Below are 26,074 nucleotides of genomic sequence, written 5' to 3'. Positions count from 1 at the left end.
TGACGGAGTTGGAGCGGGTTTCTGTATCTATTACGCCATGTGTCACTGGCAATCTATCTTACAGTATATATAATAATATGAAAATCATAAACCAACAAGACTGGCTCCCTTTCTTTCACGTACAACTTCAAGCCCAAGTCGACTCAAACCAGTCATACTCCGTAGTCCGTACTCATCCGAATACCCGGGGTCCATCCCAGCCAAGAACCTAGTCGTCAGCTCCTGAAAGCCTGAAAGCAATCACCCAATAATCTCATGATCTCGTCTCCCATCAGGTTCCGAACAAGTCCACTACTCCACAGATCAGCATCGCCATCGTCCTCCAAGCCTCCGACCTCCACAATCCGGATTGCGGACTGCGATTTTCGTTTCGTTTCGTCCCATGTGGGGTCATGAATCCTGAGACCTGACGCCTCACTCTCTGTCAAGTCGTGAGGGTCTCAGGGACCTATCATTGTGCATGCTGGGCGCCTAATTGAGGTTTCTCGGTTGGACCATTTCATGATTGATTATGCTGGGGGTAAAAGTACTGTACTTGTGGTGACCACTGATGTACATGGATGACTTGTCATTCTTTCACTGTACTTCTACTTGTAATTGCATTGAATAGACGAAATGCAAGTGACTAGCATATACAACACCCATACCATGCAGCCTGCCAGGCGCCGAAGAATGACGAACGCCGAATGCACCGAAGAACGAGGAGAACGCCGCCGCAAAACTATCAACAAGAAAACAAATCATGCAAGATCGTCATCCCATCCCAATTGCTCATAAATAGATTTCTCCGGCGTCACAGGCACCGCCGAGACGACCGGCACAGCCAGTCTGGCGCTACCCTTAACTGGTGTGGTGAGCACGGCTGCGGGGGAGGCAGCAGGCATGCTCTCGTGGATGACAGGGGGTGGCCTCGGCGGTGTCTCCATCACCGTAGATGATTTGATGCCGATGACCTGATCGGCGGACCGCGGTGCAATCGGCGTGGAGGGCGCGACGTCGGCGGATTTAGGGATCGGGCGTCGCGGAACACGGAACAGGTTCTTCGCTACGCCCGGGGATGCGTCGTCTGCCGCGGTGTCCATCAGTCCCAAAGACTGCGCCGGCCGCCGAGAAGGTGTTTCCTGGATGGCACCCGTATCCCCCGAACCGAAACCAGAAGCAGTCCTGGACTCAGAGGCTGGAGTATTGGAGATGAAGCTGGGCCGGAGCGTAGATGCCGGAACCACCTGTGGCTCACTCGCAAATGGCGAGGATCCGTTCTTACTTGCCGACGACCGCACGATATTCTTGAATGGCGGAGGCAAGCCCGTAACAGCGTCCTTCTTGCGGTTCCCCTTCGGGGTGGCCATGACCTGCACGCCTTGCCCGAACGGGTTGCGCACTGGGTTCTTGGGTTTCCTCGAGCTGCCGCCCGATGCCCGCTTGACTGCATCCTCTGCGATATCCTTCGCGACCAGTTCGCGATTGGGCTTGCGGAGTGCATTGATCGCCGCGTCGAGCTCCTTCTTCTGCTCCATCAGCATTTGCACCTTCTTCAACTTGGCTTCGTGCTGACGAGCGACCGCGTTCAGATCCACTTCGCGGTTTTCCGCCCGTTTCGGCTTCTGGATACCTCCTCTTGCACTGACGCTGAGCACCGGCAGCAGCGGCTCCATCGACTCGCGCTTGGCCTCTGATTGCGACGGCACAGTGTTGGATCGTCCCAGAGAAGGGGGTCGTCCTTGAGAGGTCGTTTGCTGGTCGGTGAGCACCCGCTGCAAGGATCGACGCGGATTTCTCTGAGAAGACTGCCGCTCAGTAGGCTTCCCAGGCTCTGTGCGAGATGTCTTCTTTGTGCTGCCGGATTGTTTCGCCAACGGCGATATCGCCCCAGAGACACCGAGCTTGCGGGTGATCAGCTTGCATCTGTCCGGCAGACGTGAAGCATAAAATGGAACGATGACCTCGGTGCAAAAGTCCCGGACGGCATCGCTCTCGATCTTCTTACCCGTTTGACTGTCGAAGGATTTTGCGGACTCTGCCAATGCTGTGTCATCGGTACTGACCGCATGCCAAATGCACAGTCGGTCAAGGTGCAGTTCGAGCAACACATCCAAATCCTGTGGCTTTTTCTTGGATTTGGTCCTGGTATCGTCCGACAGCTTTTCGGGAGAACCGTCCGTCTTTGATGTCTCCCCAGGGCCGCTCATCTCCAAGGCCAACGTCTCCAAAATGAGCAGAATCTGCAACTGTGTCTCTCGTAGTCGTAGGTCTGCGATATGCTTCTTCAGCTCTGCGTCGTGCGACGACTCTGCAGGAACCCCATTGTCCGCCAGAGCGCGATCTCTCCACCACTTGCGAATGAACCCCTCCTCTTCTGGGTAGAGTCCATTTTTGCCCAATTTTCGTTTCCTGCTCTTGCGTTTCTTCCGCGCGTCATCATCGGACGTACTCAAAAGAACATCTCGGATGGTCGAAGGCAGCGTTTCACGATATTTCAGATCCATCTTCTTTGCGGCCAGAATAGACTCTCGGTAGAAGTCTGCAAGATGTCGCGGTGTATTTGTAGAATCCGACCCCGACGCTTGGAAGGCAGCGCGGCATCGTGCCAGAGGTCCTTTGGCAAAATATGCCACAGAAGTCTGGGTAAATTAGCACATAGACCACAAATACAACAGAGATACAAACCTTGGAGATGTAGAGAGCTTGCAGGTAATGCTCTCTCATAGCATCCAGCAGCTCTTGTGGACATTGCGCGGGATCAGCGGGCTGAGTGGCCCCGTGAGCAGCAACGTCCCCGAATACAGCGCCATCAGCATCCCGAGAATCGTGCAGCACGAACGGCATCTGCATATCCGAGCTCGAACTCCTCTCCATTGGCAGCGCAGGAGGAGCCATTGAGGGCCTTTGCTCAAGCGAATCCACTGGCGATATCTCTTTCAATGTCACGCTAACGCTAGCATCAACTGCCGCCTTATTAAAGACAAGCGAGACATCGAACTTTGCGCGCTTAGCAGATGGCGGAGTAACGGATGCTGCATCATCGATTTTGGCCTGCTGCCACCATTCCTCTCCACTCTCTGCTCCCAACGAGAGGTCGGACTGAATCCCCTCGCCGGACCTGGTAGAAGGGTTCCATCCCTTGACCGCAACAAAGATATCTCCCTCCTCCACACTACGAGCCAGCTTCGACAGAGCATAGATACCCCTCTTCACCCGCTCAACAGCGTACAATTCCCCGTCAGGGATCAACCGCACAGCAAGAACGCATGGCTCAGTCCGACTCTGCAAACCGTCCTCCAAAAGAGGAATGTTAGCGACGAACAAGCTTCCGCTCTGGATCTGCGACAATGCAGCTGGCGAATCGAGCCATGAGAACGGTAGCCGGGATCGCGGGACGACAGCGATAGGTTCAAGGACGTAGGGTTCGTCTGATAAAGCTGCGGCGTGTGCCTACATCGGAGACAGTTAACGAACGTCATGCTTCTGTAGCTGCTGTGGAAATGGTGGAACTCACCCTGATACTGATGGTCTGGCGGGAGAGTTCCCCTGTAGCTGCGTGATATGTCTTCCGCTTCTTCAAGGGAGGATGAGTCGTAGAGGGATCATGGAGTCTGTTCAGCGAGAAAGAGCTGAGGGTTTCGAGCACGCCGGAGGAGCGACGCGAGGCCATGGACGCGTCTATCGGGAATCATGCATTATGTTCTTGACCTTAAGAGGAGGATGGTCTTGTTAGAGTAGATATGGGCAGATATGAGCAGTCAATGAATTCAACAGTACAGAGAACAACTGAAACAATTGGCGATTTGCTGTTTGGTGAGGAATGATAGAAATGGGTCTACCTTTGCCTGGTGGGGAAGCTCTTTCACAGTTGTCGCGATTCGCGAAGCCAAGCTTGGCGTCCGTCACGCGTCTCGTTGCAGCGACAACAACCAGAATGTCTTCGAGTCTGCTTGATTACGAGCATGTCGAGGACAGGATAATGATGTGAAAAGAATCATTGCTTGTCTTATGCTGTCTTCTTGTCTTGCTATCTTAAATTGCGAATTATCCACCTCGCGGAGTGCAATGGCTCCACGCGTCACAATTTCCACTTTGGGTAAAATGACAGATCTTCTACATCTTAACTTTTAGACATGTGGACTACAAACAAGATATGAATAAATGTATCCATGAATTATTCTATATAGCTAATGTTTAGATTAGCTCGAGACAACGGTTGAAGAAGACCAAGCTCCTTTCAACTGGCCACCGACGTTTCTCCTTCGAGGAGACATCATCCGGGCACATGGATCCATGTGCCAATCTGATCTAGCCAGATAGCGCTCGTCGTCTAGTAGACGGCCTCGGAGGAGGCATGTGTTGAAGACTTTCCGCTCCCTGAAACGCCGAAAACATCCCTTCCCAATAGATGAAAGTGGTATCATGTTGAATTTATCCTCGCCCAAACCAGCCTCCTTTTGCAGGCGACCATGCAGATATATCATTAAAGAAAAAGGTCCAAAAGAAAGAAAAGGCTTTTTCGAAATATGTCTATGCTCTCATGCTTTGAGTTGTTGAAAACAAAGCAAATTCATCACATTCGTCAAAAAACAAAAGCCAACAAGTTCTACGCGGTCACTCAGGACGCGTTTAGAACTTGAGAGCCTTGGGCTTCTCCCAGGGGAAGCTCTGGTTGGTGAAGTGACCGTTCTTGGCGGTCTGGAAGTAGATGGGCTTGGCAAGGTCGAGCTCCTTGACAATGACACCAGGGCGGAGATCGAAGTTCTTGCGGATGATCTCGACGAGCTCATCCGAGGACTTCTCGGAGGTACCGTAGGTCTCGACGAAGATGGAGAGGGGTTCAGCAACACCAATGGCGTAGGAGAGCTGGACAAGGACACGGCGGGCAAGGCCGGCGTGAACAAGGGACTTGGCGATCCAACGACCGACGTAGGCAGCGGAGCGGTCGACCTTGGAGTAGTCCTTTCCGGAGAAAGCACCACCACCGTGGGCACCCCAGCCACCGTAGGTGTCGACGATGATCTTACGGCCGGTGAGACCGGCATCACCCTGAGGACCACCGATGACGAAGCGGCCAGAGGGCTGGATGTGGTAAATGGTGCGGTCATCCAGGAGCTCAGCGGGAATGACCTTCTTGACGATCTTCTCCTTGATGACAGCACGGAGCTCCTCAGTGGACACATCATCGCTGTGCTGAGCGGAGACGACAACAGTGTCTACACGCAGGGGCTTGACGGCACCGCCGTCGTGAGCATACTCAACGGTGACCTGGGTCTTGGTGTCGGGACGGAGCCAAGGGATGGAACCGTCGTTACGAGCCTGCGTCATAGCAGCGTTGAGCTTGTGAGAGAGCAGGAGGGTGAGAGGCAGGAGCTCAGGGGTCTCGTCGGTGGCATAACCGAACATGATACCCTGGTCACCAGCACCGAGCTTCTCAAGAGCCTCATCGTAGTGGAGACCCTGAGCAATGTCGGGGGACTGCTGCTCAATGGCGACCAGGACGTTGCAGGTCTTGTAGTCGAAACCCTTCTCGGAGTCATCATAACCGATGTCCTTGATGGCACCACGGATAATCTTCTGGTAGTCCAGCTTGGCATTGGTGGTGATTTCACCAAAGACCATAATCATACCTGAGCAGAAATTAGCATAAGACGTCGATTGAGAGACATGAAAAAAAATTAACATACCAGTCTTGGTAGCAGTCTCACAAGCGACCTATACGGAGGGGCAAGTCAACATCCATTGATTCGCACGGCAAAACTCGGCGGAAAAGGACCCGGTCCAATAAAAACGGAGAAAATTTTTTGAAAGGGGGTGAATGTACCTTGGAGAGAGGGTCCTCAGCAAGGCAGGCATCGAGCACGGCATCAGAGACCTGGTCACTATTCAACTGTTAGAAGGATTGAATGGATTGAAGGCAAAGACAATTTGAGACTCGTATAGGACACATATATCACAAGAGAGGGGCAGAACTCACGCAATCTTATCGGGGTGACCCTCACCGACCGACTCGGAGGTAAAGAGGAAAGTGTTAGACTTCGCCATGCTGCCCATTGTGAATTGATATGAATTAAGATGGAAGAAAAGAAGAGGGAGAAGGAAGGAAGAAAAAAAGAGAGGAGATATGAGGATACGAGAAAGGTAGATAGACTAGAGAGAGAGAGGGGGGGAAGTGGATGGATATGAAAAATGGATGGAGGGGGAGAGGGAAAAAGGAGGAGGGGATTTTGGCCGTATTAATGAGGCCCCGATGGCGCCATCTTACTCCGGCGGTGAGCAGAGGCAGAAAGGAGGGATGCTCTCCCACTTTTCGTACGGAGTCCGAATGCATCCAATCGGTGCTGATGCTGGTGGCTGAGTATCAGTCTTACTTGGAGTACGGAGTGCCTTGACAGTGCTGACAGCAGTCTTTAGTTCACTGTCCAATAATACGTTTTTAGTTAGTGCGCAGTTAGCGTGCATAAGTCTATTGTTGGTTGCAGATGGTGTCCCGCGAGTCGACTTACTAACCGATTAACCCGCCTAGCGCATCCATTTTCCACCGCGTATAACCTTCTATATACACAACCAACACGAAATGTCGAAATTCGGAGTTCTGGTCATGGGCCCGGCAGGCGCCGGCAAGTCAACCTTTTGCAGTGCCCTCATCCAGCATCTCCAGACCACACGGCGAAGTTGCTTCTATGTGAACCTCGACCCGGCCGCCGAAAGCTTCAACTACGAGCCTGATCTGGACATCCGCGAGCTGATCACGTTGGAAGATGTGATGGAGGAGATGGAGCTGGGTCCCAATGGCGGCCTCATTTACTGTTTTGAATTCCTCCTGCAGAACCTGGACTTTTTGTCGCAGGCGCTGGACCCGCTGAGCGAAGAGTACCTGATCATCTTTGACATGCCGGGGCAGATCGAGCTCTACACGCATATCCCGCTGCTGCCATCCCTGGTGCAGTATCTTTCACGACAGGGGCCGCTGAACATCAATCTGTGTGCGGCGTATCTACTGGAGAGTACCTTTGTCGTGGACAAGGCCAAGTTTTTCGCGGGCACGCTGAGCGCCATGTCTGCGATGCTAATGCTGGAGATGCCGCATGTGAATATTCTGAGCAAAATGGATCAGGTGCGGGATATGGTGTCGCGGAAGGAGCTCAAGCGATTCGTCAACGTCGATGTGAATTTATTACAGGACGACATCGGGGATGCGGAAGAGACAGCCGAGGGAGACCCCAGTTCCAAGGATACTCTGCTGAGCGGGGGATCATTCAATCGGTTGAATCGGGCCGTGGGGCAGTTGATTGACGACTTCAGCATGGTGTCTTTTCTGAAGCTGGACGCTCAGGACGAGGACAGCGTGGCCGCAGTGCTGAGCCATATCGACGACGCGATCCAGTACCATGAGGCCCAGGAGCCGCGGGAGCCAAGCGACGAGCAGGATGTGAACTACGAGGATGCGGATATTTGATCTTATCACCTCGCCCACCGTACGACTACACCATAAGACCTTCCCATACGACACTTAAAAACTACGACACTTAAAACCACCGACGTATAGACGTCTGCACTTCGTCAGTCGATGTGCGTATCACCGCGTCGAATCGCATCCGGCAAGCCACCGGCCGTTGAGCCAAGGCAGTGAGAACAGAGCACAGCTCAGGAACCAGACCAGAGACTGTACATACCGCGTCAGTCAGCGCATACATAATACCTACAGCCGAAAATGAGATGACATAACTTGAATGACATGAACATTATGCATGACGTCGTAACTGTAAGATTAAGGCCAGCATGAGCTTAGCCATACAGCGTATCGCTCCAACCCAAGAATGACAATGCCCAATGACCAAGAACCGAGAAAGCATCACCTCCCCTTCCTCCCCTTCCCGCCATACCCTCGGGGTGCCTCACGCCTATACCCATACCCAGACCCATATCCATACCCACCGGCGCCGGGACCACCAGCCGGCGCCCTCCCACTCTCAACCCCAGCGAGCACCTCCTCCCCAAACCCCCAAAGCACCCCAAGCACCCACCCGAGATCCCTCCCCGCCTTCTCCAGCCCAACACTATAAACATAGCATCCGAGCGCAACGACCGCCCCCCAAAACACAACCCTCACCGCAAGCATCACCCAGAACATGACCACCCGGCGCGCATAATCCAGTACCTTGAGCGAGATAACCAATACAGCAAGAAGAAGTAGTACGGAGACGAGATCGGAGGTCGAGGACGCGAGGAGGCGCGAGAGGGGGGTGATGATGTAGGGCTCTAGGTAGGTGGTGCGGATGCTGCTGAACAACGACGACCAGTTTGTGATGTGGCTGCGGAGGTGTTGTAGCGTGGGGTTTGTGAGGAGCGGTGTTAGGTAGTCTGTTCTTTGAGTTAGTTGGGTTGCTATCGGGGGTATACAGTGGATGTGTTATGGATGGGGGTGGCGAACCTGGGAGGTAGTATTCCATTTTTCGGGGATCACCGGTCTGTCCCGGAGGTTATATAAGGGTGTTAGAGGGGAGTAGGTCAGTACTCTGACCGAGCAAGTGCTGAAAATGATGATGCAGGTGGTTTTGTTGTACGTAAAGGACAAATCGCGTGGATGCTTGATAGATAAAGCATGTGAAACAAACAAAGCAAACATTGGAGAATAACAGCAGTGGTCAGTTGCGGAGCCATACTCCACGCTACAAATAGGTATGGATCAACTGCTCATTAATAGCTCAGTATTCCTCTAGTTATGTACAATGAAGATATAGATCATCCCMATGTCTTTTATCACGCCGACGTCGTCTGGGAATATAGCAGAAGAAACACCATGGTATATACATTAAAGATTAAATTATTGGGCCATCAAGGCCTTGAATGCCTCTCGCTCGGCTTGGATCTCTGCCTGGAGTTTCCGAGTCTGGCGGAGTGCTTCGTCTCTGCAAACAGTTAGCTATCTCGTATTCGCACCACACTGATTATCAAAGCACATACCGGTCAGATTGCAGTTCGGCCACCTCGATTTGAGCCCGGTTCATCCGACCGACCACTTCCTCCATCTCCGTATCTGCATCCCGCAGGAGCTTCTCCAGCTCCTTCACCCGCTTCTCTAGCGTCTCCGCTTGGATCGCCGCGTTCAACGGAATGCCGTCACCGCTGGTCGTCTTGTCTAGACGGGGCGAGCGAGCACCAAACGGTGAGCTGGGCGGCTTCGGCGACAGTGCCGCCGGGCTGCGGGAGCCGTTCTTCACGCGCATTAACTGCGCGTTGTGGCTGGCCTCGAGGTTACGGATCTCCTCCTCGTGACGCGCCATTTCCTCCTCGGAGTGCTGCTGCGCCATCAGCAGCGTCTCCTCCAGCTCCTTGAGCCTGGCCTGCAGCTCGTTGATCCGGACCGCCGACAGCTGCTGATCCTTTTCGCCCTTACCAATTGCCTCGGCCAGGCGGTTGCGCAGGGAGTTGTTTCTCTGTAGCTGTTGCTGCACATGGTTCGCCAGTGCTTCCGTTCGACTGATGGAAGCCGCGAATGCGTCACTCTCCACCAGCGGAGAGTGAGCCGCACTGGCTTCGATGACTTCCCGTTCCGCCTGCAACTGCTTGTATGCCATCTCCAGAGACGAAGAGGTCGCAATGACCTCGGCAAAGCCGTCACGTTCGGATTCAAGTCCATCTGGGATCGCGATATCATGCTCCTGCAGCAGAACACGCAACGAAGTGGTCTCCTGCTCGGCACGGTCCAAATCCATCTTCAGACCTGCCAGTCCCTTTTCGCATTGCCACTTCTGATCTAAGGCGTCCTCTGCCCGCTGGCGGAGATGGTTCACTTCCTCCCGGAGATACCGCACCTCGCGCTCATACCCCAATCTACGTGGGGAGCCCGCTTCCTGGGCACGAGCCAGCTCCAACTCCATTATCTTTAAGCGCTTTTCGTACTCGCGAGCCTGCTGTTCTTGCCTCATGAGCAGATACCGCAGGGCTTGGTGCAGCGCATCCCGCTGCGCTTCCACATCTTCCATACGGTCTGCTAACGCCTCGCGATCCCCACGATCCTTGGCCGACACTGAATTCGAGCGAGACAACGAGTTTGATCGCGACAGCCCACCTGCGCCGCTCGATTTCGAGTGCCGTGCCAGCGAATTTGACCGCGACAGACCCAGTCCCGCGGGTCTCCGTTGGGGCATACCGCCTTCTTCGGCGATCGACGCAAACCGAGTGCCTTGCAGTTGAGCCAGCGAGGCATTCTCGATCTTCAAAGCCTCAATCTCGCCAAGTAATCGCTGAATCTCCGAGGACTCGGGGGCGGGTGTGCTCTGTGGCTGCTGCTGCTGTTGCTGCTGCTGTAATTGAGGAATCACATTATCCCGAAGATGGTCGCGCTCGTTTCGCAACTGCTCCAGCTCCACCCTCATCGCCGTCAAGAGGTCTTCAAAGTTGTCCTTGATCTGGCGTTCCTCCGCCAGTTTTCTACGGGTATCTTCCAGAGCAATCTCGAGTTCCCGAGCCTTGGAGGATAGATCGGAGGACTCGACTCGCTCTCGTCGTAACTGACCGCGTTAGCTGAGCCAAAGACGAAATGCGGCAAAACATACTTGGTTTACTTGCGATTCAAGTATCTGAACATGTGACTCGGTTGCGGCCCGACGGGCTCTTTCTTCCTGCCACTTCTGCGACAGCTCCACCTTGAGCTGTGCGCGTTCCTGCTCGGCTGCTCGCCGATACTTGTCCAAATCATCAATCTTTCCATTGGCATCGTATATATATCGTATAGAACTAGTTCCAGAGTCGGAGAAATAGTCGCTGGTGCGCCGGTTGGCGGCGTCCGCCGGCATCTCGGATTGCAACCTCTCGACCAGATCTTCCAGTTCCATCTCCCGTCGAATGGAACCGGCCAGCTCGGAACTGATCTCACGGAGTTCATTTTCGAGATCCGCCAGCTTCGAGGCTGACCCGGCCTCGAGAACACTGGCGCTGCTTAGGGAAGGGTTGCGGGCCGGTACCCGGGTGGGATCGAACGGTACTGTGGTCGAGGGGGTGATGGAGAAGGACGCCGTGGGCATCGAAGGAGGCATCGGGGATGGGAGAGGGGACCGGCCCGAATCCGAGATCTCGGTGCTCGAGGACTCCGCGCTGGGTGATGTGGTGACGGCTTTCCAGCCGAAGAAGGAGCTGATTTTGTTCCCCGGGGTCTTGGGCTGTTTCGAGTCCAAGGAGCTGGCCGATGCGGTTCGGCCGCTGGACTCGATGTGCAGAGGTGGTGGGCGGTTAGATGATGGACGCAATGCCATGGTTTGGGCACGCTTGTGGCCCGGCGGAGAGTTGAGCACAGGGATGAATGGTTCGCTGACAAGACGGTTGTGCAATGGGGTTCCATTCGAGAATTGAGCGGTGTAGATGGACTCCTCGTCGTCCTCCCCGTGCCAGTAGGCGGCGGAGGTATCTATCCGAAGAGGGGGAGCGGAGGTGCCGCCTCGAGAGGATCTGGGGAACAGCAATTGAAGCACGAGGTTAGTTCTATAGCGTCCGAATGGGGGCATCTGACATTGAGTTTGGATCTCGGATAGAGAGGAACGGAAGAAACGGAAGAAAGCGAAGACAGGCGACTATTTAAGGGGGGATGCGAGGGGGTGAGCCTCGAGGAAGCACGGGAGGGCGAGCGTGAGCCCGCCACTTGTCATACCTGTCGAGGTCCTTAGGTACAAAAAGGGTGTCTTCTTCATACACTGATGATCCAGCAGAGAGAGTGTAAGAGTGAGAAGCAGGGAGGTTGCTTCTGATGACGGGAGGAGAGGATAGGGCTTTGGTGGCCTCCAGTGGAGGGTTTGTAGATGTCTTGGCCGCAGGAGAAGAGGTAGCTGCCCCAGCTGTAGTTGCCGTAATGGGAGTAGTGGCAGTGGTATCAATTGGCGTGATGGGAGACGTTAAAGAAGGCCTAGATAGGCGGGAAGATTTCACAGGGAAAGAAGCATGCTGCTGAGGGACGGGCTTTCTGCGCACCGGAGAAGCACTACCGGTGGGGATAGAAGGGTGATGGTGGTGATGAGAAGAAGAAGGAGGCGTAGGAAAAGAAGAAGCAGAGGGAGGAGGACTTGGCCAACTGGAGCTACTGGCGCTCCGACTGTCTTGGGAGTGTGGATGATAGGCGTCGGGGGAAGAGGATACTAAAGTGGTCAAGGTGCCAGCTGCAGGCGGAGAAGGCCAGTCCACGGGCATCTTGGAGAGGGGAGAAGAAAGAGGGAAAGTCGATCAGGACAGGAACGGGACGAGGGGAGGGGGGTGGAACGACGGTCAATGAAGATGAAGATTAGACTAGACGGCTAGTAGCTCTCTCGATCGACGCACCCTCATGTTGATGACGGGCAATTCTCAGGACGATTGAGAGAGAGCACGGGGCGGTTTGAGGATGACACGCGGCCACTAGTGGATATCTGGATGAAGGAGAATTGACCGGATATAGTAACAATTGGGGTCAGTGTCAGGGGAAAAGAAGTTAGGGTGGTTAGGAGACTGAGAAAGGCTGTGAAGAAACAAGGGKGTCAAAGGAAAGAGAGCACAAGGGGTCCTGCAGCGGGAGAATTAAGGAGAAGGAATAATAGTCTAGACACTAGACAGTAGTAACTAGTTCGAGTACTCTAGGTAGGATTAAGATGGTATGCAGCCAGACTAAGAAAACTAAAAAACCAAATCCTCTATCAGAGCTGTTCTTGGAGCATCCTGGTTGGCTGGATTCCGTGGCTTTTTGGCGCTGCACAGACGGGGTGGAGCTTTTCTTAAGGACGGTTTGATATCAGCATCGCGATTCGCGGCTGTTTGAAGACTACTGCGCTACATACTATAATTGCACAGCGAATGATGATACTCCCATTGTATCGATGAAAGATGTCTGCATTCGCCTAAAAGACTTACTCTCCGATCGCTCTCTTTGAGGAGTCCAGAACACTGGACACAGCAGTTCCACTACTGGTCTTTAACATCTGAATCCTTCTCACTACGGGCTAACTGTTTTGATCTGCCCTGCCACCAGTACTACTCTCAATTGTCAAGTGAGTGTACTCCGTACAAATGTAACATCTCGACTCTCATTCCCAAGGCCACCTCTCGCACGGCTCAGCGAGGCCGACTACTAGTAGACTAGACTGGGCGATCGGCAAACCAAGCCAAGGCCACTGTGGAGCCCAGACACTTTCAGGGGTAACCCAGCCTGAGAACAGGAAAATCATCCCTATCATTGGCATTCAGTGTCTATCTTCCTAGTGATGAACACACGCACGGGATCTGATGCGAATCAATCAGATTGGAGTATGAGCGCCTCGCCAATCTCAAGTCCAGGAGAATCCCTCCATCCAAGAGCTGCATTAAGCGCCCACTCGGCAGTCATCCTTATGTGCATAACCTTAACGCCGCATGGCCCTTAGCAAACGTCTCCTTGACCGTCTAGGCGATAAAAAACATTCTGCAACTCGCATCGGGCCATAGATGCCATATAGAAAACAAATTAACATGAAACAGCGGCCAGAAGAACTGTCGCCGGCCATACTACGAACTATTTCTGCCACGCGCCACAAAGATTCAGGTTCCCGGAGACCCAGACTCCGTTTTGTCTCATCGTCATATCCACCTTGAATTCGATGTTTCCCAGTTTTTGATACTTCATATGATGCCTGATGGTACGACACATCGCTAAATATATCCAAGCAATCCTGGATTGGCTCAGCAGTGGCTTGCTTTATTGTACGACTATTGACCAGATAGTCAATGCTTGACTGTCCTAAATAAAGTAACAGAAGACCATCAATCTGCAAGGGACTTTTCAATCAAAATCAGGTACTCCGTACAAACAACACTTGCTGATATATTCGGTAGGTAGTCAGTACTTATATTTGACAACAGAACATCAAACGAAACGTAAGAAATAATTTCTATCTTGGCCTCTCGAGTCTTGAAGAATGCAAATGCCATTCAATTAAACTACGGCCAATGCGGACTTATGCAATACGATCTAGGCTTCCTGTAGAAAGAATGTGACACTGTGACACATCACATTCTTCTACTATCTATATCCTGTAACAGTTCCTCAAGTACATTCTAGTAAAGCTTATCCTAACTTACAGGTGAATGGATAGAAACTTGTTGAAACATAGTCATCTGTGAATCTGTTCGATCAGTCGGGTGAATGAGGACTATCAATATTGGCTTCTAAACATAGCTACTAGCTTGAGCTTCATCTCTCTTGGCTCTGCTTGCGTCATCTGCACAGACAGTGCTACTGCGCGGAGGGTGCGAAAAGGACTTGTAGCAAGGTCAAGCATGTCTGCTGTCTTGAAAATAGGAGTCAAATCCCGGATAAGCACACTTTCCGTCTTGGGAATCTTCACCCGCAGAAGCGCTACATGGTAAGAACTGTTTAGAACAGAGACATATATAACACGCTAACCGTGCAACTCCTTGACAGAGCCAAAACCCTGAAGCCTCAAGCCCTTCTACAGTCTCCAGAACATCAGTATGGCCGCCGACACTCATCAAGCGTCACGCCTGATACGGTGCGAGCAGTGATTCTTCCATATCCTGCTCTTATTCTGTGAGTCGGGGCAGTGAGGATGATGCCACTGCGAGGCGCCTTTTAGCGATCATCAAGCAGTATATGGGATAGCGGCTTCGAAATCTGACGATCAAGCATGGATCACATCTGCAGTCTGGAAGTAAGCGATTCCAAACCCGGCGCTTTCTCAGTACGCAATGGCACAGTCAAACATGCCTACCACATGAGGTACGGAAGTCTTATCCATCGTTATAGTGTTGTAGCTAGCTAAAGACGAAAGAAGCATATCTTACCGGTTCCACCAGGCATACCACCGGGTACTCAGTCAATCCAACTGACGCGGATGTTTTTTGGCAGGTCAGTCAGACCTGGGGCAAGTCTGGAGAATATCCTCCCACTGGACCTATATGAGCTGCGAGACATAGCTCAGACGGAAGTGGGAAGATGGGATATGTCCCAACTTAACGGGAAGGCGCAAAGCGAGAATAGTGATGATCAATCGCAGGTTCTGAAGAATAAGCTCTCTTGTCATGCTGACTGTGATCATTGGCCCGACACAAGATGTACCAGAGTAATATTTATCAGACTTTGTTGTGGCGCTTTCTTGTAACAGTTAGGGGTAACATTTCTTAGGACCTGAAGGAAATCAGCTACTACCCGGGTTGATGAGATGCCCTTGGCAAAGAATGCAAACCTAGACTCTCAGGCATCTCGTGGGCACAGAAGTACGAAAGGTTGGGTCCAGTTGATGATTGAAAAGGTATACAGTTTGTTGTCAAAATCCTCAATGGTTTGTGAACGTAGATGGCTAGAATACATATCAATCCATTGCACAAGATACAACTGAAGTACCCACCAACGCCGGGATATCTGAACTTCTCAAAAGACTATCGTGAGGCCAAGGCGCCTAAAACGTTCTGTACATAATGCCAAAAAAAAAACCTAAAACCACTGAAAACGCTCACTTCTCGCTAGTCATAAACGCATATAATGAGAGACCCTTCGGCATCAATACGGGATGAAATCGAATCTCATTCGATCTGGACCTTGTTAGCTCGACTCACATATCGAAAAAGGAGCAAGTTACCTAGATACTGACTCCAGCCCTCATCCTCATTCAGCTGGTTAGCCCAGTACTGTTCCAGAAATTTCAATGACTGAAGCACGTTCGGCACACGGATGGTATCATGCAGCAATGAAAGCAACTGCCGGACCCTCTCGCGATCCTCAGCCTGGGCCTCACAGCCCGCAATGAACAACGGGGTCGTGAGCATCGTCCACGGACTCAGCCCCGTAGACGGCCCAATCTGCGCCGTGCACTCTAGAATCCGCTTGACGGAGAGCTGTACGAGGGGCGAGGAGGCGGGCAGTCTACGGAGCCGTCGGTTGATCTGGATGAGCGCACTGTCCTGGAACGCCTCGTTGCAGAGCATGAATTCCCGCACGCATTCGGTCGAGAGGCCCTCCGCGACACCTGGGTAGAATGTAGGCTGCGAACTCGCGTCCCGAGCCATGAGCGTCCGCACAGAGGATTCGAGGACAGCCGCCTCCTGTGCGATGGCCGCATCGGCGCCGTCTGATGAAATCAACCCCGTTCTTTGTGTGTCGTGCTGACTCCGCCAGGCTGCCGCCCCGATTGCGCGGAAGATGGCCGACAGGTTTACTGTGAAGCCCCAGTAGTCGTCGAGGTAGTCTGGTGCGTCTTGTTGGCGGATGATCTCGGAGGCTGACTGTTCCGTGGCCTCTTCGATGGGCGGCCCGTTCCCCGTCAGTGCTGTTAGAGAGACAATCGACTGGTACCACCGGTCCAAGTACCGACGGAAACCCTGCGACGAACCCGGTGATTCACTTCCCTTGCGATTCGTCGCAAGCATAAGAGCCTTTGCACCCTCAACATGGGCTCGCCACGAGTTCGGATGAATAGCCCCGGAGTGGATTTCCGCTAAACAGAGCGTGCGCGCCGTTGCGAGGAGCGCATCCGACTCCTTGGTGCTTGGGTTCTGTAGTTCCTTACGGAAGTGCTCGAGGCTGAGCGCCATTAACCGGGCAATATGCGGGGCGGATTTGACGTTCTCCGACTGATTGTTTAGTGCTTGTAGATGGATTGCTGACAGCGCCATCGTCGCATATAATAACGAAGGGGTCTGGAGCGCCATTGGGACAAGCATCTTGCAGATATTCCTTTGCATGCTGGAGTGACATGCCGTAATTTGCGACGCATCTTGGATGAAATGATGAAGTAACGACTTTTGGTCCGGAGACAGAGAGGAGAAGGGGTCAACACGCGGAGAGAGCGCTGTACTCGACGTAGCGGAGGGGGACTTAGTTGTGTAGATAAATTCACCGGGGGAGTATTCTGTAGCGTCACAAATGATCAGCCAACGAAGCCAAAAGTAAAGGCCATTGAAGACATACCAAGCTTCTGCAATCCTCCATTGCTCATACAGGCCCCTAACCTCGACCGCGAAAAAGTCCGTCCTCCCCACTGTAGCTGCATCGCATATCGACACTGCACCCCAGCCGCTTCACAACGACCGCAGACGGGTCGCTGTTCGTCACATTTCTGTCGTCTGGCTTTGCACCGTTTACACCCATTAAATGATCTGGACATGGATTGGGTGAGACTCCTGGATTTTCACCGCGTTCTCAAAATCTGCGTTTTCTTCCGCTTGCCGGGGTAGCGTCGGAATGATCTGCGGTGGGGGTTCTCCTCTGTAAATCAGCGTGGAGCGGATGCGTAAATAGAGATATACTTCGTATCAGAGAGTGATCGGACCAAGTTCAACAGATGTTATAAAAGAACACCCACAGACACAAAGCAAACACGACGATATCAACAATGGTCAGGAGTCGGGGTCTCTTGTGGGACTTGATCGAGAGATAACGCAAACGCCGGCCCGGTGAGATAGTCTCAACTCTAAGGCACAGACTTTTGAGAGTGTACAGTTTCTATTGGAGTCCCTTAGCGGCCGATCATACACACAAGGCCCACCTGGAGGTTATCGATCAAGACCTAATGGGCACAAACTTGAGCATCTCTGATATTATGCGATTTCAGAACAGCTTGTTGGGCGTCACCTTTCCTATCTATGCGTTATTCTTCCTGCTGATGCGTGATGGCCCGGGCACAACATACTCTGATCAATGTGGGGTGCGAAATACGATGAAAGTGGAACATCTCAAACTTTGCTGGGCTAGAACTGATACTAACGGGTGCCTCAAAATTAAGACGATCCAAGACTGCGTAGATCTTTGGAGCCTGTGTATAATATTGGAGCCCGGAGAATGCGAGCAAACAGGATATATCTATCAAACCCCAATCCGCACCGCTATTGACTACAGATGAAGATGTTTGAACAGTTGAACAGACAGCTGAACAGAATAAAGAAAGCGCGCTGGCGAAGCATCCAGAATGGAAACAGTATGTTCATCTCAGGAACGAAGAGACAAGAAGGACAGATGTCATCGGTACAATGACCACACCGCCGGAAATTCGAACATCAGGCGTCGGGAATTCTTTGTAGTATCAACCATATGCAATACGCGATCAGCCCTCGAAGGTGTAACGGAGCCATTCTCCAACGGCTCGCAAGCTTTCCCACCGCACAGACTCGTCCTTGTCAGCCATCAGCTCCATAACTCGAGTCTTAAGTCCCAGCTTCTCCAGCTGCCCGCGTCTCTCCGGCATTTCTTTCACCAATTGACCGACATCGTTGCATCCAATTGCAAGGACCTGCTTGTCGTTATCCCAGCTCTTGGACAGAATCTCGGCAAGCTTTTTGGGCAGCGCTCCGTTCCCTTCATCCAGAATGCGACGGGCATTTTCGGCCCAGAATGTCGGGTTGCGATGCGGCGGGGACCAGCGAAGGTGGCCTGACTGTAACTCGGCGGCGTACTGATCAAATGTCGTTTGTGTCTTGGTGTATTCATCTAGCATCTCAGACAATGCGTTCAAATCTTCCAGCAGGTCTGGGTCGGTCAAATGGCGGCCAGAGAGGTTGGATAGCAAAGCAGGAAGGCGGACAAAAACAGCAACTGGAAGTAAAGTCGTGCGATTGCTGGAAAGGAGGTTGTTCAAAGTTGCGAGAAGCAGACGAGTCGTCTTCTCTTTCGGGGATAGACGCAGAAGTTGGGTATATAATTGGATAAACTCATAGTCCCTGAATATTGAGAATTAGCCACGGACTGCTTCCCTGCTTCGCTATGTTAAATGGTGAACGTACGACTGTAGGCCTTCTCCAACAAGACTTCCCTCAAAGCTCAGCTGCCAGAGTACTAAGAGAACGCGGTACAAGAGCTGTAGGCCGACACCACCAGAAAGGCCGGGCTCAATGGCTCTCGAACTGCCCGCTAGAGTGCTCGCACTACTGCTGTCTTTCGCTCCCGCAGCAGCACGAAGAATCTCGATCAAGGGGTCGATGGTTTCCTTCCTCTGATCCCAGAACATTTCCCGTGACCTTGAATTCCGTAACAACGCCGACAGCCCCTGAACTCCGATATCCTGCAGCCCGCTGTCTTGGTTCTGAGTCAGGGTGGAAAGATAGGTGTATAACTGCGGAAGCGCCTCTTCATCGCGAACGGCTGCCTTGGTAGAAGCAGCAAGGCTGTGAGAGACAAGGCTTGTCAAAAATGTGGAGGTGAGCAGCGGAATTGGATCTTCGGCGTTGGTGGAATGACGCAGGAGCGGGAGGAAGGGCTTGTAGGGGCTAGGATGCGCGATCAATGCGGAGGAAAGCGAAGGGACATCTAAGTTGTAGAAATAATTGTCAGCGCATATATAATTCTACGTAGAGTTCAAATATAGCATTACCGTTAATCAAGTCCGCCGCCAGCACTAGAATGTACTGCACAATATCGGTCCTCTTGGAAGCCGAATCCAAGACACTCTTGCTATCGGCATTGCCAGAAAGCAGTCCGACATAGCCCTGAAGATCGCCTTCAACGGTTTGGCGGCGTTGCTCTTTGCGGACCTTGTCCACAGCCTTGATCTTCTTAAGATGGTCGTCGGTGATGTTGCCAGCTCGGACGGCTCCCTCCCACGGGATCGGGCGAGCTCGAATGTTGTTCTGCAAGGAGTTCAAATAAGTCGGAGGATCCAGAGGCGTCGATGACATGATGCCTGTCTATCCGTCTGGAATTCTAAAGGAAGGACACGCCGACGTCTTCACTTAAAAAAAGGGATGGGGAAAAACAATGATAAGGGAGCTGTGAGGTTATGACGATGTTCGAGATAGATGGAGTTCCCCGTCTCATCGGGTAATAATGCCAAGAGGCGGGCAGTCCACGTTTTGGCTGCTCTGGCCGCTCTCGGTCTACGCAAGCAGGCAGTCGCTTTAGTACTGATTAACGTGGACATTTGAGTCGTTCTTGCATTAGTTCCTTCTGGCTTGGGCTTTCTTCCATTCTCATCTCCCTGTCATTCGTTCATAACTTTGCTCTCGACTCTCATTAATCTCATACAATTAGATTTATCCTTCTGTTTCGTCGAACTTGTGACGACAAAGGAACATCAGATCGCATCATCGTCATCCGGAACTGCTGCCTCCCATGACAACGGCTAGGTGATTTGCTACTAGCGAGTAGCTGACCGGGTCAAGGGAAACACCAACTCATTCGCTGTCTACGACACCATGGCACAGAATACACAAGGATCGAAATCGAAATGGAAAGTCGGCTCGTTTCTGCAGCAGGCAGTCGCCGGCGTGGAATCCAGATTAGATATGATCTTGGCTGAGGAGGAGGACCAGAAACCGTTGACGAGGTCCACATCGGTCAAGTCAAAGCAGAACGAGAGCTTAGGACAACAGGCGACAAGTCCCAACCCGACTACAAGCAGTATGGAGTCTCTGAATGTCCCCGCAGCAGTCTCGAGAATCGCATGGCTAATTGCTTTCCAGCTATTTCGCGGAGCTCATCCAATGCGCGGAAAAATGATCGTCTACATGAACGCTTAGCTCGAGCCATGGCCAAATCAAATGCCGCCGGGAATGGTGTATCACAGTCACCTCCCGGCAGGGTCTCTTCGCCAGCCAGTTCCTTACCGAGTAACGGCACGCGGTCGAGTTTAGACATTGAATCAAGTATTATCTCGCCTACAGGGACCGCAGAAGAACGTCCGGATAGCCCGCTTGTCCGAGAAGCAGGCTCGCTGGAACTACCGGCAGGCTCTAGGACAAGTCACGACTCTGGGGCTATTTCGCGAAATTCCAAGGAGTTCACCGCATCGCATATTGACGAGATTGTATCTACAGAAGAGTCCATAGGATCCGAACAACGACCCTCGCAAGAACTGAGCACGGCAGAACAACATGAGGCCGGCGAATTTGAGAGCCCGCGAGTATCGCAAGACTCGAAACAAGCCGGGAAAGACATCGCGCCGGATACAAATAGCGATAATCCAGCCATTGCGCAGCTACAGGCGGAGCACGAGGCAGCGCAGACCCGCTGGCAGGAGGAATTGCACTTGTACATTGAACGAATTGATGCGCTACAATCCAAGCTAAAGTACCTGGCCAAAGAAGCAGCCGAGTCTGCTAGGAAAGCTGCGGCGAACGCCGAGCCTGGGAGTGTCGAAAAGCAGCTTCGTGAGAAGGACGAAAAGATTGCGCTACTGTTTGAGGAAGGGCAAAAGCTCTCCAAGTCGGAGATGGACCATCGAACGGCGATCAAGAAGCTCCGACAACAGCTGGCAGATAATTCGAAGATACAGATGGAGACTAAGAAGAGAACAGAGAAACTCGAACGGGACCTGGCGAATTATGAAGCTAGAGCAAAGCGTGCTGAGGCTGCGGAGAAACGGGCGAACGAGTCACTATCCTCCCAGACAAAGGTCGCACGGGACCTCGAGGCCGTCACGAACGAGCGGAACGCATTGTCTCAGACAGTTCAAGAGATGAAGGCACAACTCGCCCGAGCGGTTGCGCGTGCCGAAGCAGCGGAGGCCAAAGCCACATCAGATGCTTTGGAGAAGGAGAAGCAGCGGACGGCTCAGTTGGAAGAGGAACTTTCGAGTGTGAAGACTGAGCGCGAGATTAATGAGGAAAAACTAAGGAGGGAAGTTGCAGATCTTAAGGAAGGCATAGAGCAAGAGAAGGAGAAGGCTAGGATGCTTGAGGCCGAGCTTAAAGGGGAGCAGTCTGTTCTGGAAAGCAAAATGGAGGCGCTTCGCTCTAAAGCAGAAGAAGCCTCGTCCGGTTCTATCGGTGAAACTCAGGCCAAACTTTTACGCCAGATCGAGACTTTGCAAACGCAGTACGCAGTCGCTAGTGAGAATTGGCAGACCCTCGAGGGTTCGCTACTATCAAGGCTAGCCAATGTGGAAAAGGAACGGGACGATGTCGCAAGGCGAGAAGGGGAAATGCGACGGAAGATGCGTGAAGTGGTAAGCACGGCCTTCGTGTAGTCAATCTTAGTTGCCGGCTAACATCAAAAACAGAATCTCAAAGCGAAGAGGCTTGAGGAAGAGCTTGAAAATGCTAAGGAGACCCAACAGGATCTGGAGAGCAAACTTGAAGGGCATGTGCAAGAAATCCAGAAGCTGGGCCAAAAGCTCAGAACAGCAGAAGACGACTTGGTTGCTGCGCAGAAGGACTTCGCTGAGCAGAAGAAGGTGTGCGATGCGACATGGGCTCAGAAACTTGAGGATGAGAGGATGAAGTGGCGAGAACACGCACTGTCCACTCAAAATTCACTCCAGGAACCGCGTACCCAGTCGCCCGTTGCTCTCAGTCGTAGACCGAGCAACCTTGACACAACCGGGGCGTCTCTGTCAGACTACAGGCCGACGAGTCGCCGTTCTTCAACGCTCCTCACGACATCATCAGAGGTGGGCACTCCCCCGCGGCAGAATTCCCTTCCTGTTCCCGTCTTATCCCCACCGATGTCAACAAGTCTGTCAAACCCTCCGATCATGGAGTCTCCTGTCATCACCTTCGAGCCGGACGACTTCTTCAGCGGCTCCGCGACACCGGCTACCCCGTCCGCTTATGGATTTACCCCAAGTCATCATTCGCGAGGTATCAACGACATCATCTCGGAGTCGACAGTCGGTGCTGGGCCATCTGTTCAGCTGGTTGAGCGTATGAGCGCCACAGTTCGCCGCTTAGAGAGCGAACGTGCCGCTGCCAAGGACGAACTTGCACGGATCACCAGGCAACGTGACGAGGCTCGAAAGCAGGTTGTTGACCTCATGCGAGAGTCAGAGGAAAAGAAGGCCTCTGATGCTCGCGTGAAGGAACTGGAGACAAGACTTGAAGACTTGGACCAGCGCTACCAAACAACTCTGGAGCTGCTTGGCGAGAAGAGCGAGCAAGTCGAAGAGCTTCAGGCTGATATTGCCGATCTCAAGAAGATATATCGTGAGTTGGTCGATAGCACCATGAAATAAAGCCTTTCCCTCCACTCGTCTCGTTTCGGAAGAGCCATTGACTATGCTTTTCTTGTTTCTTCCTTTCTTGTGTATATATTTGGTTCCCTTGGGAACTTCTCCTGCTTCAGATCTAGAAGATCTCATGTATACAGACTACCCTCTGATAGAATATTCAACATTTAAAAGCAGCGATTCGCTTTATATTAAGTCCCATTCTAATTCATGGAGATGAGGAATGAGGCCCTGGGTATCCGATACATGTTACACGGTAATCGCTCTGCAGTAAAATATTCTATCTGCGTTCAAATCAAAGTTCAATACCCTCTCTCTCAGCAATCTGCAAGATATATTTCTTAACCTAAAAGAGAACGAAAGTCAGCTCGTTTATACTTCGGCCAACCGGAATCGCGGACAACCCACTCTCGCATCAGGCGCCATTTCAATAGCCAGATGACCTTCCGAATCCTTCTTGTCGGCCTCCGCACCAGCCTTGAGCAATGTGATCGCCGCATCCCCATGACCCTCGGAAATGGCATGATGCAGAGCCGTTAAGCCATCGATATCGGTAGCATTGACCGGGCTCTTCCCTTCCTCCAAGAGAAGTTTGATAATAGGGATAGATCCAATTGCCGCAGCGCGGTGAAGTGGTAATTGCCCTCTTCTGTCCTTGACTCGGGCGCTGCATTTGTTTGCTAATAGCGTGCGCACGGTGGAGATGTTACCTTTGGATGTTGCGAAATGGAGGGCGTTCTACTTGAAGTGAGCGGGCGGAAGGAGCAAATAGTAGCTGGTTCTGTAGTTATTTGAACATACCTGACCGGAGACGCTCTTGACGCTGACGTCTGCGCCTCTCCGTAGTAGCAGGTCAATGATGGGGTCGCCTTCTGCATTCTTCAGACTCGCTGCGATCATGAGCGGAGTCCATCCTGATCCATCCTAGAAGAGTATTAGCAGCCCGTTAAGTAACATGCGAGAGTTCAACTGACCTCCACGTCCGGATCGAAATTCTTCTGAGCTACTAAGAGCTCTACTATGTCATGGTGGTTGAACGCAACGGCCCAGTGGATGGGGAGACGCTCATCCTCATCTTTGACCGTAGCGAGTTTCGGGTTTGCCTGCGATCAGATCAGCATGGACAAACAAAGGACAGCCGCTTCGTTGTTGAGACCGAGCAATAGATATTTGGGATGATCTATATGCGGCGGGGCAGCTTTCCGCGCACTTACATTCAACAGCGACTCGGCAGTCGAAGCTGTCGCAAGTTAGCTCCTGTTTTTAGATATTTTCGGAAAGTAACAGAAGTACTTTTGCCTTCTCTAGCTGCCTCATGCAGAGGAAATTTCGCTTCTTGATCTGGGTTCATCATGCTGTACTGGGCTGTCCCGACAAGTGTGGAGCATGGCAAGAAGCTCTGGAGGGGAGCTATTGACACCTGAAATCTACCTTGCTGCCTCAGGCACCCAGCAAAGCTCTCTCCGCCGAAAGGCAAATCGGAGGTCACTGCTGTCAAATTACTACCTTGACCATCGGCTCTCAATTGTCGCCCTTTGCACCTTTCTGCTACAGTCGCTTTTCTTGTCCGACACATCACGGATGCGGTGACTTTACTCAAGCAAATTCCACCAACAATTAGGCCCTTCAAACGGGGTCCAGGACGCGTACAGCACGTCCTCACTGACGACCTGCGTCAGTCTTTTAAATCCAGTACCGCCCTGAACAATCATTCGGACTTCTGAAATTTGGTCTGAGTTTTCTACCATTCAAATACCATGGACGTCTTCCCTTCTACCACACCGGACGAAGCCGTCCGCAGGTCCGCAAAACGGACCGCTGAACTTTTCGGCTCCGAATACCTCATGGTCACACCTAGTGTCGCCGATGGATCGATCGGACTGTCCTACCGACGAAAGGCAGAATACTCAGATGTGAAGGAATTACCTCCAGCTCTCGCCGAGAAGCAAGCGAAAGCAGCAGCAGCAGGTCGCGCGAAGCGCCCAAAGATCCAAGCGCAAACGAAGCCACAAGCAGACGGCAGCGGCGCCTCGATGTCTCTCGTGAAGAGGGCTGCTGGACCAGCCGCGGGCGGAGTGGGAGGTGAAGATCAGCCGAAGAGTCTGATTCAGAGACCCTCGGCTACGCGACAGCAGAGACCTGACTGGCATCCTCCGTGGAAGCTGATGAGAGTGATCTCGGGACATCTGGGATGGGTGCGGAGTTTGGCAGTGGAACCGAACAACGAATGGTTTGCTAGCGGTGCGGGTGACAGAACCATCAAGATCTGGAATCTTGCGACAGGTGCTCTTCGTCTGACGCTGACCGGCCATATCTCTACCGTCCGCGGGTTGGCCGTGTCTCCCCGACACCCGTACCTCTTCTCCTGTGGTGAAGACAAAATGGTCAAGTGCTGGGATCTGGAAACAAACAAGGTCATCCGCCACTATCACGGTCACCTGAGCGGAGTATATACCCTCGCTGTACATCCGCGTCTCGACCTTCTGGTGACCGGTGGTCGAGACGGTGTTGCCCGAGTTTGGGATATGCGGACAAGAAGCAACGTCCACGTTCTATCAGGCCACAAGGGCACCGTCGCCGACTTGAAATGCCAGGAGGCCGACCCACAGATTATTACCGGTTCTCTCGACGCTACAGTGCGCCTGTGGGACCTTGCAGCCGGAAAGAGTATGGGTGTTCTCACGCACCACAAGAAGGGCGTGCGCAACATCGCCATCCATCCGCGAGAATTCACATTCGCCAGCGCCAGCACGGGAAGCATCAAGCAATGGAAGTGTCCCGAGGGCGACTTCATGCAGAACTTCGAGGGCCACAATGCCGTCATCAACTCCCTCGCCGTGAACGAGGACAACGTTCTCTTCTCCGGTGGTGATAACGGCTCCATGTGCTTCTGGGACTGGAAGACAGGCTACAAATTCCAGTCCATCGACACCATGGCCCAGCCGGGTTCTCTGGACGCCGAAGCCGGTATCATGTCTGCTACATTCGATCGGACCGGCTTGCGTTTGATCACCGGAGAGGCCGATAAGACCATCAAGGTCTGGAAACCAGACGACGAGGCGACGCCGGAGTCTCATCCTGTCACTTGGGCACCGACTCTTGGCAGACAGAGATATTAGTTTAGGCCGTGGATGTCATCTTTATACCCTTGATCCAAATGCAGAATCGGGCTGTTGTTTGGTTCTTTTGTCGCACATGGAGTT

General features: G+C 52.5%; 10 protein-coding genes across 10 annotated transcripts; 3 read left to right on the top strand and 7 right to left on the bottom strand.

Annotated features, from left to right (window-relative positions):
- Positions 1 to 740: 740 nt before the first annotated feature.
- Asppvi_002796 (uncharacterized protein) lies at positions 741 to 3,652 on the bottom strand (the record flags this gene model as incomplete). Its single annotated transcript, XM_043298776.1, has 3 exons — positions 741 to 2,621; positions 2,668 to 3,432; positions 3,497 to 3,652. The coding sequence occupies 3 exons, from the start codon at positions 3,650 to 3,652 to the stop codon at positions 741 to 743; spliced, it is 2,802 nt and encodes a 933-aa protein (XP_043154711.1).
- A 959-nt stretch (positions 3,653 to 4,611) lies between these two features.
- Positions 4,612 to 6,036, bottom strand: Asppvi_002795 (S-adenosylmethionine synthetase; the record flags this gene model as incomplete). The annotated part of the gene is made up of 4 exons (XM_043298775.1): positions 4,612 to 5,612; positions 5,670 to 5,697; positions 5,807 to 5,864; positions 5,960 to 6,036. The coding sequence occupies 4 exons, from the start codon at positions 6,034 to 6,036 to the stop codon at positions 4,612 to 4,614; spliced, it is 1,164 nt and encodes a 387-aa protein (XP_043154710.1).
- Positions 6,037 to 6,559: 523 nt separating this feature from the next.
- Positions 6,560 to 7,441, top strand: Asppvi_002794 (putative signal sequence-binding GTPase GPN3; the record flags this gene model as incomplete). Its single annotated transcript, XM_043298774.1, has 1 exon — positions 6,560 to 7,441. One exon carries the CDS (start codon positions 6,560 to 6,562, stop codon positions 7,439 to 7,441), a length of 882 nt encoding a protein of 293 aa, XP_043154709.1.
- Positions 7,442 to 7,837: 396 nt separating this feature from the next.
- Positions 7,838 to 8,435, bottom strand: Asppvi_002793 (Apq12 family protein; the record flags this gene model as incomplete). The annotated part of the gene is made up of 2 exons (XM_043298773.1): positions 7,838 to 8,346; positions 8,417 to 8,435. 2 exons carry the CDS (start codon positions 8,433 to 8,435, stop codon positions 7,838 to 7,840), a joined length of 528 nt encoding a protein of 175 aa, XP_043154708.1.
- A 374-nt stretch (positions 8,436 to 8,809) lies between these two features.
- On the bottom strand, positions 8,810 to 12,165 carry Asppvi_002792 (uncharacterized protein; the record flags this gene model as incomplete). The annotated part of the gene is made up of 4 exons (XM_043298772.1): positions 8,810 to 8,894; positions 8,950 to 10,499; positions 10,545 to 11,433; positions 11,633 to 12,165. The coding sequence occupies 4 exons, from the start codon at positions 12,163 to 12,165 to the stop codon at positions 8,810 to 8,812; spliced, it is 3,057 nt and encodes a 1,018-aa protein (XP_043154707.1).
- A 3,357-nt stretch (positions 12,166 to 15,522) lies between these two features.
- On the bottom strand, positions 15,523 to 17,102 carry Asppvi_002791 (Zn(II)2Cys6 transcription factor; the record flags this gene model as incomplete). Its single annotated transcript, XM_043298771.1, has 2 exons — positions 15,523 to 16,847; positions 16,907 to 17,102. 2 exons carry the CDS (start codon positions 17,100 to 17,102, stop codon positions 15,523 to 15,525), a joined length of 1,521 nt encoding a protein of 506 aa, XP_043154706.1.
- Positions 17,103 to 18,038: 936 nt separating this feature from the next.
- On the bottom strand, positions 18,039 to 19,605 carry Asppvi_002790 (H(+)-transporting V1 sector ATPase subunit H; the record flags this gene model as incomplete). Its single annotated transcript, XM_043298770.1, has 3 exons — positions 18,039 to 18,651; positions 18,715 to 19,237; positions 19,302 to 19,605. 3 exons carry the CDS (start codon positions 19,603 to 19,605, stop codon positions 18,039 to 18,041), a joined length of 1,440 nt encoding a protein of 479 aa, XP_043154705.1.
- Positions 19,606 to 20,121: 516 nt separating this feature from the next.
- Positions 20,122 to 22,877, top strand: Asppvi_002789 (M protein repeat protein; the record flags this gene model as incomplete). The annotated part of the gene is made up of 3 exons (XM_043298769.1): positions 20,122 to 20,326; positions 20,389 to 21,872; positions 21,927 to 22,877. 3 exons carry the CDS (start codon positions 20,122 to 20,124, stop codon positions 22,875 to 22,877), a joined length of 2,640 nt encoding a protein of 879 aa, XP_043154704.1.
- A 289-nt stretch (positions 22,878 to 23,166) lies between these two features.
- On the bottom strand, positions 23,167 to 24,222 carry Asppvi_002788 (ankyrin repeat domain-containing protein; the record flags this gene model as incomplete). Its single annotated transcript, XM_043298768.1, has 6 exons — positions 23,167 to 23,217; positions 23,280 to 23,609; positions 23,673 to 23,795; positions 23,846 to 23,974; positions 24,086 to 24,111; positions 24,165 to 24,222. 6 exons carry the CDS (start codon positions 24,220 to 24,222, stop codon positions 23,167 to 23,169), a joined length of 717 nt encoding a protein of 238 aa, XP_043154703.1.
- Positions 24,223 to 24,628: 406 nt separating this feature from the next.
- On the top strand, positions 24,629 to 25,990 carry Asppvi_002787 (WD40 repeat domain-containing protein; the record flags this gene model as incomplete). Its single annotated transcript, XM_043298767.1, has 1 exon — positions 24,629 to 25,990. The coding sequence occupies one exon, from the start codon at positions 24,629 to 24,631 to the stop codon at positions 25,988 to 25,990; it is 1,362 nt and encodes a 453-aa protein (XP_043154702.1).
- Positions 25,991 to 26,074: the final 84 nt, after the last annotated feature.

This window comes from Aspergillus pseudoviridinutans (assembly GCF_018340605.1).
Source record: "Aspergillus pseudoviridinutans IFM 55266 DNA, scaffold_2, whole genome shotgun sequence".
In the NCBI taxonomy this organism is placed as follows: domain Eukaryota; kingdom Fungi; phylum Ascomycota; class Eurotiomycetes; order Eurotiales; family Aspergillaceae; genus Aspergillus; species Aspergillus pseudoviridinutans.
This window is presented reverse-complemented; position numbering and strand designations above follow the sequence as displayed.